Below are 15658 nucleotides of genomic sequence, written 5' to 3' on the forward strand. Positions count from 1 at the left end.
AAAGGGGGCATTCAATGCCCTGTTGTATGACTCATGGCCGTTTCAGTAAAATTTGAGCTACGTGTTTCAAGTGTCCTTCCTGCTAAATAATATACCAATACCTAGAAGAAAATGTCTTTAAATATACTTCATGGTTCTCTCCTTTAGCTTATAGTCTAAATCCTTCCGAAAACCACAAGACTGCTACTGAAATAATAAAAATATATGTATCTTGATGCACAAGCGCCATTATTAGTCCTAAACTGGTCATTTGCATCCCATCTAAAATAGTAGAGTACCAGTATTTGAAAAGAATGATCTTAGCTTCAAAACTATAGAATGTATGGATGAATGCCTGAAATTTAGGCTTGGATGACATGCTACAAAAGAAATCTGCACTACCTCAAAGTTTGCTATCTAATACTGAAAGATGGCACATCCTTAATATTAAAACGCAAATACACTTCAGTTTTTTCATTAGTTACAGCATATTGAAGCGACCAATTATATGGGCATGAATCCAACCAAGTGACTTGGCACCGCAACTACCATTCAAGATTATCCTTAAAAGGTAGTGCCTACAAAACCAGTGCATTTGCAATGGATCTGCCAAGAGGCCAAATGTTTTCATTAGAAATCATCAAAGCCAGGTCAAAACAAGTATTTACCTAGATGTACTTGATGGAAGTATCCAAAATTGCTTGCTGGCCACCAGCAGTTTTTCTTTGCCATTAGACTCTGGCTCAGTTTGATGTGTTTCTGTACTCCACCGTATTCTACTGGCAATCTTAGCAACCTCCTCCAACACAATTGGAGTATCTCGAATTACAACAGTTCCTTCAGGCCGAAGAATTCTATCCATTTCAATTAGTAAATCAACAAGACTACACCTGTACATGTAAATATAATACACATTAGTACCAGCTGATCTTTACCTCTGAGTTTAAATATCAGTTCAAATTTTCCTCCCATGGAGAAGACGAGAAGATATAATTCTTCCAAATAGGGTTGGTAACAAAACATCTGGGATTTGAAAAAACATAAGCACACCTGTTGCCACCTCTACTCGTATCTCTTATTAAAGACGCAATGCCAACCACATGAATGAAATCATATGTTCGAGGATAAGTAGAGAAAGCCTCACACCTACAAGAGGAAATTTGATTAATTAGCATTTCCACAATAATCTTGGGAGAATCGCATATTTTTACCCACTTGAAACTGCATATATACCAAAACATGCGATAAGATTGTGAAAATATGAAGATGCCCTCACTCCTTAAAACCACTTCCAAACTCTAGGATAACCACATTCTAATAAATTATTTAGAATTTCTTCCATACAAGAAGTCGTTTCAAGGATATGAAGTTTCAACAAATCAAGCATGAAATAAAGCGAAAAATACAATGTGTTGAACATTTGATCCAAAGTAAAATTAATTTTGCACTTATGGAGCATTTATCAAATGTGAGGCATGTATCTTATTTGAGATGCCCTACATCTATAAATTAAAAAATTAGATAAACTCCAAAAATAGGACTTTAGTTCATGATGGTTTGGCTTGCCACAGGTTGACATCCTCATGCAATGTCATATTTCAAATATGAGTAAACTAACTATGCACCCACAGTAACTTTTTCTTCTTCGGATCAACAAAAACAATAAGATTGTCCAAAGCTCGTGTAAGTAGAGTGATATTTGTGAGAGGGAAGAAAGAGCCTCAGTAATAGCAGATTGTTAATTGTTCTCTTTTGGTGTGCTATTGTTTGCTTTTGCAAATATATCAAAATTTGCACAATTAATCACAGTCAGATAGTCCCACACAGTTAAACTATACAGAATAGAACTATGTCATAAATGAGACTTTAAGCCTTAATGATCTATGGAGCAAAGTTGAAAACAAAATGGACCAAGCATCCCTACAAACAATTTAGAGATAGTTGCATTTAATCTCAAACTCAAACAGCTTTAGCAATCATACAATTCTCCGAACATCTAAAACATATGTCCATGATGACTTGTCCACAAATAGTTAGGAGATCTAGCATACATTAAGTGACTTGTATGACAAACAACCATGGTACAAAAACAAACCTAGTATTGCAATTGTATAATCAGAAGTTGTCTAAGAGTGTGGAAATCAGTCCGCGTTAATTTAAAATAAAAATACTAGATCACAGATAGAGAATGATGGGTTTGACAAAGTTGACAACTGGACCATGATAACAATCATCTTGAATGATCTTCCCTCTTTATATAGAAAATTTTTGGAAACAACGCAAGTAACAAAGAAATTTGGCAATTGAAAATATAACAGTGTGTAAGTGATTAATTCAACATACCAACAGCCTATATTCAACATTTGAAAATATGACAGTGTGTAAGTGATTAATTCAACATACCAACAGTCTATCTCCTCAAATAAATGAAACCAGGGCAAATGCCTTTACTACTAACACAAGCAAAAAGATGGTAAAGCCAGAGGCGTAAGAGCTACTGGTAGTTGAAATAATTTGGACAAAGGAAGACATCATGACTACACAGAAATAGGAGGTAATTCAAATTGTGATAATTCACATTCTAGACATATTGGAGAAACCACATATAGAGAACAGAAGTAATGGCCACGGTGTTATATAAGTATTGATGCACAAACCATTAAACTTATCTACATCATGCAGATTTATGTAAGCTGGGAATAATATAAAAAACAACTATCTGTGTAATAAACTACATATGATGAAAAACAACGATATGAAGATAGTTGGAACAACTCACATAGTTTAGCTTTTAATAAAACAGCCTAAGGTACTCTATAATGTATCTAATTATCATGCCAATCCCAACCCCTCCATTGACAAACTAGATACAATCCTAAATTTATCTTCAAGTACAACGAATTTTTCTTCCTAGGGGTTTAATCAGCATGTTAGCAAACAACTCCTCTATAAAACAATAATAATGATAAAAGTCTTCATTTAATGACCAAGAAGTAGATGTCATAGCGATGTACATCAATATGCTTGGTTCTGGCTTGATAGAATGGATTATTCACCATCATGAGCATATTCTGATTGTCACAAAAAAAAATGAGACCAGTGTTGTACGGTCACAATGAAGATCAACCAACATCCTCTGCAACCACATTGGATCAAAACCTATACTAACAGATGCCTTATATTCCGCTTTTGTGGAAGAGAAGGCAAGTCTTTTATAGCTTGCTCTGCTAAGAATTACTCATGAACCAAGAGTAAAGTATATCATGTGACAGATTTATGAGTGGCAATTGAATCATCCCATAGGGACCAATATACACAAACAACATCAAATTTGCGGAGTGCTGATACTGGATACCAAAGGTGAGGGTTCCTTTGACATAAAACTTATTGTACAGCTAGCCAATGTTCTCATAGTTTGGACAAGAAGCAAGAAAGAAAAATCACCACAAAACATAAGTCAGGTAAAGTGGTAGTGGGATAAATAAAAACTACCCACCAACTAATGCTACACTAAATCAGTGACCAGTAACTAATCAATGTAACCTGAGAGTTCTATCCCAACTTCTGTAAGTATACATTACACAAAGTCATCCTGAACTTTACTAGAAGTGCTTTGACATACTTAGTTTGTGATACAAAAATAGCAGTGTTCCACGAGGATGCGTCTCCCCCAAAAAACCAAGCGTTTCTGAGACGGGGACGTTTCTTGGACGGGGAGATGCGTCCAAAATGTCTCTCCACTGCCCCCGCACCGCCGCCACGTCTCTCAGCCACGAAAGAGACGTTTCTTCCATCTCAGTGCGCGGGAGAGACGTCTCTCGGGGGAGAGACGTCTCTCGGAGAAGAGACGCAACGAAGAGACGTCTGGACGTCTCTTGGATGCCTAGACGTCCCTCAATAGGGAAAGAGACGCCCAGGCGTCTCCCATGGCGGAAAGGCAAAAAACATGTTTTTAAAATTTTTTTAAAAAACAATTTTGCATTGGTAAACATAACCCTAAAACACTGATAAGATAATAAAAGAGACATTTAGTCTCATTTCAGTCATTTCCAACAACAAAAAAGGTTAAAACCTCTGATTTGCTCTAGCTTGGAAACCAAGGAGGTGGACTGCAAGTTGAATCAGAAAGCTTGGAAGAGGATTAGAGGAAGCTTCTTCATTCTTGCTTCAAGATTCAAGGTAGGAATTTGCCATTCTTAATTTCTTAAAAAGAATATTTGTTAATGGGTTAAATGTTTTAATTCAAGAACCAAATTGCAGCCATTAGAAAAAAAAAACTTACAAACCGAAATTTTTTTGTTTGTTTGAAGTTGAATATTAATAATCAGCATCATTATTAATGATGCTGATTATTAATATTCAACTTCAAGCAAACAAAAAATTTAAATCTAGTTTGACATACATTTCTAAGTTCTTTGGAAAAAAATTAAAAATAGTTTGCTTGAAAAATTTCTGAGTTTTTTTTTTAACATTGTTTGTTGCAACATCATTATCACTGTCAAAATGAGCTCTAACACCATGAGTGAAGATTCGGATGTTGAGATTCATAGTGAAAATGAATCATCTAATGAACCTAGCACAGAAGAAGTGGGGGCAAGTCAAACTGAAACAAGTTCTATTAGGAGTGGAAATTTCAACTGCCCTTCTAAAATCCTCAAAAATGGACCAAAGGTCCTTTTGATCCAAAATCACCTTTAAAACAATTTGCATCTAAGGTACCAGCACAACCTGGGACAGCTGGGGGCACTAGAAAGTGGAAGTGCAACTTGTGTAATCTTGAATGGTTTGGCAGCATTACTAGAACTAATGTTCACTTCCTTCTTGTTCAAGGCAAAGGTGTAGGAGTATGCCAGAAAGTGAATAAAAAAAACTTGAAGTACAAGGCTGAAATGTTAAAGTTATGGGGCTGCAATGAAGATGAAGTGCCTACGTCATGTACTTTGCCACACAGGAGTAGGGCTTATCAAGTTTCTGCAATTTCTTCTTCTAGTTTGCAATCTCAAAGGCCGCCAATTTCATCCAGTTCAAGGGCAGCAGAGGCTAGGGGTAAACATAAGACGGTTAGTCCATCTTCACAACCATTGGCTGATTTATTTAATATGCAAGCAAAAGATGAGGCAGATGATGCTATTGGCAAACTCTTCTTTGTTGTGGCATTCCATTCCACGTGACCCGCTCTCCTTATTATAAGGAAGTTGTCGCAAAGAAAATAAGGGCAGGACCATCATATGTGCCACCTGGTGAGACTAAATTGAGGACAACAATCTTGGATCAAAACTATTCCAGGATTAATATTTTGATGGAGAAGATGAAGAGAACTTGGGTCTCAAGTGGTTGCAGCATAGTCATGTATGGGTGGACAGACATTAGGCATCATCCACTCATCAATATCATGGTTACATCTACTGGGGGCCCTCATTTCCTTAGGGCTATTGATTGTTTAGGGCATACCAAGGATGCTCATTTTCAGTTCCAAATCCTCAAGGATGCTATAGAGGAGGTTGGGCCACAAAATGTGGTGCAGGTAGTGACAAATGCGGCCCATGTGTGTAAAGTTGCAGGGAAGATGATTGAGGCAGCCTATAGACATATTTGGTGGACTCCTTGTTGTGTGCATGCCATGAATAATGCACTCAAGGACATGGGTAAAATCCACTGGATCAAATCAATTGTTAGTGATGCTAGAGATGTGCAGATGTTTATCTGCAACCATCATACTTCACATGCACTCTTTAGGACCTTCTCCAAGAAGGAATTCCTAAAACCTGTAGAGACTCGGTATGCATCATACTTTATTCTCTTGCAGAGGATGCTTGAGTTGCAAGAGCCATTGCAACTAATGGTTATGACAGCAAAATGGAATAGGTGGCCTAAGTTGAAGACACAACAGGTGTTGAGGGTGAAGGAGGTGGTGAAGAATGATCTCTTTTGGACGGATGCCAAATATATTGTCTCCATCATTGCTCCAGTCTTCATAGTTATTAGATTTGGGGATTCTAATGCACCTTCCCTAGGAGAGGTGTGTGAGTGCATTGATTCTATGCTTGGTCAAATGAAGGTTGTTGTGCGAGAGGACCCTACATTGCAATTCTACAATGAGCATATTCAGCCTATTATTCATTGTAGATGGAAGAAGCTCAACACTCCCTTACACATGGCTGCCTATGTATTGAACCCGAAGTGGTACGTGCCAAGGCCAGGCAAAGTTACACCTATAGAGGATCCTGAGGTGAAAGATGTTTTCATTAATGCAGTTGACAAAATGTATGTTCCTACAGAGGCTAGCCAGATTCGTACTGAGTGGACAAAATTTGCCACTCTATGGGGATATATTCAGAGGCAGCGAAGATAGATCTCGAGATTATGTCACAAGAGGACCCCAAGTTGTGGTGGACTATGCATGTGCCTAAATCTTTGATAACTACTCTAGTCATTCGTTTGCTGTCCCAGGTTTCTAGTTCTTCTGCTGCTAAGAGAAATTGGTCTACTTACAGCTTCATCCACTACGTTAAGAGGAACAGGCTTACTTCTAGGAGGGCAAAGAAGCTTGTAGCGGTACATAGTGCGTTGCATCTCATTGACCGCAACACATCTACGTACAAGGAGAGTCCAGCAGCCAGATGGGATGTAGAACCTGAAGAGCCAACACAAATTGATGATGATGCTACAGAGACATTGTTGGTTGGTATTGGTATAGATGAGCTTGAAAATTTGGGGTCCAGCAGTTTGATTGATGAGGACATTAACGAGTTTGGCAAGGAGCTTAGGGATAATTAGAGTTATTAGACTCTATTTCTAGTGCTATAATTCTATTTACTATTTAGTATTTTGTTTTTCAAGTTTGAAGTTTGAACATTGTTGAATCTTGATAACTTGATCAGTTGATTGTAATTTTGATGAACATTGGATCGTGATTAAGATGATTATGGAAAATTCTTGTTCCAATGCCTATATTTGATATTCTGACATTTGTCATTTCATTACTAGACTCTAGTTATTATGTTATACATTTTTATCTTTTTAAAACTAATTTTTCAAGTACTATATGTATTATGTCAGCACCGCTCCCCTGCCGCCCCCCGCCATCCCCCAGACGTTCCCAAAATTAGGCCCCAAGTACCCCCGTCCCCGAGACTCGTCCCCCAGAGGAAACGTCCCCAAACCCCGTGGAACTTTGAAAAATAGCATTCTCAAGTTGTCAAAATTATACAACTAAAAGTAAATAATAATGTAGGGGGTCGAGATCTATCATTTCAAAAACAAGAAGTTTAGAACTTAACCATTGAATAATATTGACCCACTACCAACAATGTTAACTGATTTTGATGTAGAGATTAGGATTGGAGTAACTTCTTAATCCTAAATCTCAAAGATGTTAATCGATTTTAAAATATTGAGTTCAACGAACCTGCTTAAGTCTATTAAAGGACCTAATTGACAAACAACTTTTTCTAAACAAGAACGTGGAATGCTCGTGTCTGCACCATTTAGACCTCCCAGGCTGACACTCCATTAAGGAAGGCACTTTAAAGTTTCAACGTCCGTTTGATATTCCCTCCATCCTAATTCAGCAACAACTGAGATAACCTACTAAAAGGATACCAAAATACTGTCATCCTGAACTTTTCTAGAAGTGCTTTGACATACTTAGTTTGTGATACAAAAATAGCACTCTCAAGATGTCAAAATTACACAACTAAAAATAATAATAATGTAAGGGGTCAAGATCTATCATTTCAAAAACAAAAAGTTTAGAACTTAAACATTGAATAATATTGACCCACTCCCCACAATGGCAAAATCATCAACACAGACAATTAGAATCACTCTGTCATCACTACTGACTTTGATGTAGCAATTAGGATCAGAGTAACTTCTTAATCCTGAATCTCAGAGATGTTAATCGATTTTAAAATATTGAGTTCAAGGAACCTGCTTAAAATACAAGGACCTAACTGACAAACAACCTTTTCTATGCAAGAACCTGGAATGCATGTGGCTGCACCATTCAGACCTCAACATTGAGGAAGGCACATGCCTGACCTCATCAAATCCCCAACCACATGCCTGACCTCCCAAAAAACCTGGTCATCATGAAGAAGACTTCCCTGTCAGGTCTGAGATCAGACCTAGAAACATATAAAGTTAGTCCTGAAAGACTTAAAAATCAGACTACAAATAAATGCAATCAGACTCAGAAGTTTACATTTTCTGATTTCCAGAATTGAATGGGATGAGATGTAAGGTTAATTCATTCATCCCAGGTCTGATATGAGGTGAAATTATTCAAAATCATTAATTGATGAAGAAGATATACATTCAGAATTAGGTAAATTTCACCAGTATATTGATCAGATTTCAGAACTGAGAACATCATTTTAAAAATAAAACTGAGTCATTTCCAGGTTCGAATGAATATTTGAAAGCATGATTTAAGATAAGTAAGCATTACTCTCATTCATTCTATGGAGTTTTGATTCAAAGTATGTTGTTTTCCAGGATTGATGCAAGAAAGATGAACATCCAGGGAGGAAAGAAGATGCAAATGCAAAGGGCAATTAAGGATGAAAATCAGACCAAACATCACCATTTCCAGACCTGAAACGTCAACTTTTCCAGATTTAAATGTTTGATGCAAGGAATACAAAGATGAGGAAGCAGCTGTGACGTCAAAGGTTACCAGGACTAATCTAGAAGAATACTACTTCATCAGCAATCACAAGAATGCATGGGAAGTTAGCATCAAAATCATCAACATCAAGGAGAGAACAAGAAAAATCCCCAAGCATGAAGGAGACTTTACAACACGTCCAAGAACCTCAACATCAAGACTCAACAATATGAAGACTTCAAGTTGACAAGGAAGAACAAGATTCACATTCCAAGAGTGGCAAGGTATATGATCGTGTTCAAGGTGTTCAAGCTCGAGGCATTAATCTACAACGGAGGAAGATATTTCACAATCTTGAATTTCCCCCGGAAATCCAAGAATCATTGCTCGTACAAGGGAGTAATCCAGGAAAGGGAATTTCAAGATCAAAGAAGGTCAAGGACAGTCAAGATAAAGGATTCCAAGCTTGGGAAGTGAAACACATCATAAGGAGAATCCCCAAAGTATGAAGAAGGATTAGCGGAGGTGATCAAATCAGACAAGATGATGCAATTTAAGAATATCTCCTACCTTCATCACATTCATCATTGAGCTTGGAAATGTTGAGTATCAAGAGATATGCCTCAATCACCTACAACTTGCGATGAGTTACAAGATGAGTAGGCTGAGATGATGCCTAGTCATCTTCAACCTAATCACGTCAATCCAAGTCAAGGCATCCAAATTCAATGCACCTGACTCATCCAACAAGGAGGATAACTACCACGTGAAGGCATAAAGTTTGATGTACCTAATCTCATCATTCATTGGTCGGAAATCAAGGAAGGGCATGTGTCCTATTCATTGTAATTTTATCATTGGTCAAGCATTAAATGTTAGGTAATGGGTGTAACAAACCCTAATTAGGGTTTTATCTTCAATCTTGGCCATCGATGTGGATTTGATCCTGGCCATTCAATTGTATTGAGAGCACTATATAAGGCTCCATTCTCTCATCTGTAAATGTCAATAGTTCAGTAGTAGATCAAGAGCAGTAGTTAATAGTTTGAAGTAGAAGTACAGTAGGAGGCGAAGGCATAAATTGTTGCCAAGCTTGTAAATAAACATCCTTTTCATTGCATTCATGGTGGAATGTGTTGTTTCTTCTACATATTGCAAGGTTTCTTGTTGTATCCTCATGTTAGATGAAGTTCATTGATTGCGATGGAGTAATGTGCAGATGTTGATAATTCCTTGTTCATACTATTTGTAGTTGGATGATTTTCAATTGCGGTGCATAGTAAGCCTGAACATTAAAATGTGCTAAGTTCAATTATGGATGAGTTTGTTGAAGTTGGGTCTTTGTATTGGGTATTTGAGTGAAGGAGTCATGATATGAAAACCTTTCATTTCCTTGGAAGATCGCATCGGTTTTGTGTACTTGTTGGTAGCATGGTGAAGCAAAGCTCGGTTGAAGGAATGTGTCCATCCAAACATGATCCATTATTGTCATTAATCTTAGGAGTAGATTAGATCTTTCTAAACCCTTCGTCTCTTTTATCCTTTTTTTTCGAAGTCAAGTAAATTTCCACGTTCCAGCAACATTCAAGCATTCAAGTTCAACATAAGTCCCTGTAATGGACAGCCCTGTCCTCTAATTTCTGACAAATCTGCTGTAAGTAAAGTTCCTGAAAAGCGTGCCAATTTCAATAGGGTCTGTTTGAATTTTTGGGGTAATTTCTGTTGTTTAGTTGTTCCTGTTGCGTTTGGTGTTCATTTTGTTTGCCATTTAACTTTCAACACAATAATACCAATGACTAGTACAATATTCTCTACGAAATTTGCACAACATCTACCAATTGAACAATAACCAAATCTGTTCTTCTATCAATGGATTCAATGACACACATACTCCAAACATTCTTATATCAGTTTGACATTAATGTGTTCTTCCCAATACATACAACGTCATCATATAAATTTACTACGACTCAAGAAAGAGTTCCATACAATGAACCTGTGTGTTCAGAGTGTTGTAGACGCCGCATTCCTTGTCACAAGTCGAACCCAGCATGTATTAAAACAATCTGCCACCCCTATTGACTTCCACATTCGGCTTCCAGTGTTGTCTCAGACTGACAGCAGCTTGCACTAAACTATCAACCCCATATATTCACTGCAGTCGCTACAATCTTGTATCAAGGAAGAATCCACTGTTGTACCTGTACGTGGCGGCCAGAATGTCTAACGTCGGCTAGAGAGAACAGCAGGCGGCTGCAAATTGTAGAGCTCGAAATGCTCACACCCTATCCACAGTGAAGTCCACGCCTCTGCCAAAGGAGAACTACACCATGGCTATGGTTTTTACTTTCGCCCAGCCCAGTTACCAATCACGCACCCAGTCACTTCTACTTCCTACGCCCAGCAGAGGGGTTAGCTATGCCCAGCTGTGTAATTGCTACGACCAGCAGAATAAGGGAAAAAGGCTGCTTAATCGTTATGAATCAATTTAAATTGTCAATCCAAGTTGGAGATTCTGTGCACGCTCTGTTCATCAACACTACTTCCAGGACCAGAAAAAACGACCAGAAATCCAATGGCAATAATACCCAGCGCTGTAAGTAAAGGAAGACTCCACGACTCCCTTTCCAGCCAATAGCTATGCCACTTAAACCATACACTAAATTCTTTCTTCCTGCTCTCTGTTTATTTATCAACTTAAATTTTAAACCTGAAGCCTGATGGGTTACCTAGCAATGTGTTGTGACTTCATTCATCCATATGCTAATCAAACTACCACCTTCACATTCTCAGTCCTTGCTTCTAATGTCATTCTTTATTTCAATCCAGATTTCTCAGATTTGATCTTTCACAAACGTGAGAAATGTTGCCAATGAGGATTAACGTCCCCAATAGCCAAAAGATTTCCAGATTTCTCCAAAAACTCAATTTCACAATTTTCAAGAAGACAATTCCCAAGATGTCTGAATCCTCATTAAATGCTCTTATTTATTACTTTCTTTGGCACACATCCCAAGGCACCAGCAATGTGGGATAAATGAAAGTTAGAATAAAATATTTTTATCCCTTATGTCTCCCAAATGAAAGGGACACTTTTAATTTTCATTTTTCTGACTATAGTCCCAGCATCAAATAATTCACTAAGTTAAATATTTACTTTTAACTTAGGAACTTTTAATAATTTAGCCAAATAAATCATTAACTCCATAAAATGGCAATCCAACTGAAAATAAATGAACCCAAAGAAGTCGGCATAATAAATACATCAAAATTACACCGCCACTGCGCTCCTGGTGACTTACTATAAATAGTAAGTGTCTGGAAAAATCCATCAAATCACCTCCAGTTGGCCAGAAACTGAAAACACCTAGGCCAATTTCCTCACTAGTCCCTAAAGTGTCCTAGTTATCCCTCAAGACCATGGAAAAATGGGCTAACGACATAACGCCAAATAACTGCTAAAAAGAGGACATAACAGTTTGCCCCCTTTGAAATTGCTTGTCCTTAAGCAATCTCATCTTTGGATGATGTAAGATCTGTTCACTCTCCAAGTAGCATCCTCTACTGGCAAATTCCTCCACTTCACCAGATATTCCCTGATGACCCGTCTCCGTAAGGTGCGCTCTCTAGTCTCCAAAATGGCCTCAGGAACCAAAATAAGTTTCCCTTCATCATCAAGAGGAGGCAACTCTGTTGAAGGTACAATATTATGGCCCAACGCCTTCTTGAGGCATGATACATGAAAAACATTGTGTACCTTACTGTTTGTCGGCAACTCAAGCTCATAAGCCACTTCTCCAACCCTTCTGATAACTCTGAATGGGCCGTAATAACATGGCTTCAACTTTTCTGCACCACTCCTCTTAAGAGTGGACTGACGGTAGGGCTGCAACATGAGGTAAACCATGTCACCCACCTCAAAAGATCTCTCTATTCTATGCTGATCTGCATATTGTTTTTGCTGATTTTGAGCCTTCCGAATATTTTCCTTTTGTTATCTCATGATATCCTAACTCTCCTGTAAGAGAACCTTAGCCTTCGGTACTCGGTTGTTCCCAAAAAGCAAATCCAAGAAGCTCAGAGCCTCATAACCATATAGGGCCATGAAAGGTGGCATCTGAATGGTCATATGATAAGTGGTGTTGTAACAATACTCGCCTAAATGCAACCACTTAACCCACGCCTTTTGCTGCCCTGCGATATAATTGCGGAGGTATCCTTCCACCCACTTATTCACAATCTCTGTTTGTTTGTCTGTCTACGGGTGATAAATGGTGCTCGAAGTGAGCTCTGTCCCACACAACCTGAAGAGAACCTGCCAAAAATTACTCATAAACCTGCTGTCCCGGTCACTCACAATACTCTATGGCAATCCCTGCAACCTAAATACCTCTCTCAAAAACAATTCGGTTGTCTACACTGTTGTATAGGTGGATGAAATAGCGAAAAAATGAGCAAACTTCGTCAACCGATCCACCACCACAAATATTCAATCCCTACCTTGGACCTTAGGTAGGCCTGTAATGAAATCCATCAACACACTGTCCCACTTCCTCTTAGGAATGGGTAGGGGCTCATGCTTATTCTGTTGACACATTGGGCACTCCCTCACATATTGTAAGATTTCTATCTTGAGCCCTTTCCAAGTAAAACGCTCTCACCTGCTTGTAAGTTTTAAAGAAACCTGGATGTCCTGCTAATGGTAAGTCATGGAAGGCTCTCAAAATCTTCTGCTTCATAGCAGAACTTGGCACTAAATAAATTCTCTACTTATATCTGATCAAATCATTTTCCACTGTATATTTGTCATCCTAGATAGTGCCATCAATGATACCAATAGCCCACTTGTCTTTCGCGTACTCTGTTGAAATCAATTCCCTCCAATCATCCTCCAACACTACCAAAGCACACAAATGTGGTCTCCTGGATAAGGCATCCGCAACTATGGTTTGCTTGCCTTTGACGAAGACTAAATCAAAGTCATAAGCCTTCAGTTTTCTGACCCATTTCTGCTACCTGTCATTCAAATCCTTTTGCCCAAGGAAATGCCTCAAACTGTTATGATCTGTCTTGATGGTAAACTTGCTGCCCACCAGATACTGTCTGAATTTCGCCAAGGCATGCATAATCGCTAACATTTCCTTGTCATAAATGATGTAACTCTTCTCAAGTCCCCTCAATTTTCTGCTCTCAAAAGCGATGGGGTGTCTATCCTGCATCAAAACCGCACCAAGGCCCTCACCCGAAGCATCACAATGCAACTCAAAAGGCCTGCTAAAATCTGGAATAGCCAGCACTGGACATGTGCTCATCTCTTCTCAAGTCCCCTCAATTTTATGCTCTCAAAAGCGATGGGGTGTCTATCCTGCATCAAAACCGCACCAAGGCCCTCACCCGAAGCATCACAATGCAACTCAAAAGGCCTGCTGAAATCTAGAATAGCCAGCACTGGACATGTGCTCATCAACTCCTTGAACCTATCAAAACATTGTTGAGCGTTGTTTGTCCAATCAAATCCATCTTTCCTAGTCAAATTTGTAAGGAATGCAGTAGTCTGAGAAAAACCCCTCACAAAGCGGCAGTAAAATCCACACAACCCAAGGAATCCCTTCAGCTGAGAAACATTCTTCGGCGGCGGCCAATTTATAATAGACTTGACCTTATTTGGATCCACACGAACTCCCTCAACACTAATGATGTGTCCCAAGTACAACAACTCTGTCATCCCAAAAGCACATTTAGACATCTTCGCATATAGGGATTCACGCTCAAGGATGCTCAAAACAATATCTATGTGTTTCAAATGCTCCTCCCAAGTCTTACTGTAAATCAATATGTCATCAAAGAACATCAACACGAACCTCCTCAACTGTTCCTTGAATGTCCTGTTCATACAAAACTGGAAGGTAGCTGGCACATTCGTCAATCCAAAGGGCATGACCAAGAACTCGAAGTGTCCATAGTGACACCTGAAAGCTGTCTTCTACACGTCATCCTCCCTCACCCGAATATGATGATAACCTGATCTCAAATCTATTTTGAAGAAGTAACAAGCACCGTGCAGCTCATCTATAAGTTCATCAATACATGGAATCGGATATCTACTTTTTATTGTTTTCTTGTTTAATTCCTTGAAAATCAATGCACATCCTGAAAGTTTTGTCATTCTTTTTAACCAACACCACTGAAGAGCAAACGGACTCTTACTAGGTCTGATGTGCCCCATCTCAAGAAACTCTTTGATAGCCTTCTCGATCTCATCCTTATACCTTTTTGGATGCTTGTAGGGTGTAGTGATGACTGGTTTGGCACCCTCCTCTAACTCTATAACATGCTCAATGCCCCATCAGGAGGTCTACCTGGAGGAATATCACCAAACACTTTGGAATGTTTGGTCAGCAATGACTGAACCTGATGTAGGACCATCCCCGATTCATAGCAATCTTGCATCAACCAAAAACATTTTCCTTTCTGTTTTGTTTTTTGTTTGCAGTTTCAGTTTTTCTTTCTGTGTGTCCCGATTTTGGCTCACCGGATCCTATGGAGTTGGATTCTTCTTGAAGACTTGATCATCTTTCTTGCTTCCATACCGCATCGCATTTGGTTCATTTTCCGGCAAGATATCGCTACCGGATTCCTTGATAGTTTCCTGTTACCAATTGAAAGTCCTTTGTTACCGGTTGCCTGGACCTATTTTGGTGATCTACCGAAACCCCTTCTGAAGCTTGCGGAGCCTTGGGCGTTGATTCTGATGTTCCTTGGCGTGTGGCTGACCTTTTCCCGCGATCTACTATTCATCCTTTGAATTTTCCAGAGGAATCTCTTGGCAGACGCTAACCTTGTTTATTTTGCACGTTAGGTCTTGTTCTTCGGGTTTTGATCCCTTTTGGGTCGACTAGACCCTTTGAATCGATATTTATAATTGTAATTGTGCATTAGAATGTAATTAATCAGAGAATCAAGTAGCTAGATTGTGCGTAGAAGATAGATTTCACGATTCAAGGTCTCGGTTGTGACCTATTATGTATGATCTACCAGGCCTGTGAGCCGGTGTGTTGTAACCCAGTT

At 38.9% G+C, this 15658-nt stretch overlaps 1 protein-coding gene across 1 annotated transcript in view; it reads right to left on the reverse strand.

Moving 5' to 3' along the window:
* Positions 1-283: 283 nt before the first annotated feature.
* LOC131067519 (probable pectin methyltransferase QUA3) overlaps positions 284-15658 on the reverse strand; it is a 65892-nt gene continuing 50517 nt past the window's right edge. The window contains exons 5-6 of the mRNA XM_058002551.2: positions 1030-1125; positions 284-869 (exon numbers count right to left, since the gene is read on the reverse strand). Of these exons, the coding sequence (XP_057858534.2) occupies positions 644-869; positions 1030-1125 (322 nt within the window). The 3' untranslated portion in view covers positions 284-643. The remainder of the gene's footprint in view (positions 870-1029; positions 1126-15658) is intronic.

Source organism: Cryptomeria japonica, chromosome 10 (assembly GCF_030272615.1).
Source record: "Cryptomeria japonica chromosome 10, Sugi_1.0, whole genome shotgun sequence".
Lineage (NCBI taxonomy): Eukaryota > Viridiplantae > Streptophyta > Pinopsida > Cupressales > Cupressaceae > Cryptomeria > Cryptomeria japonica.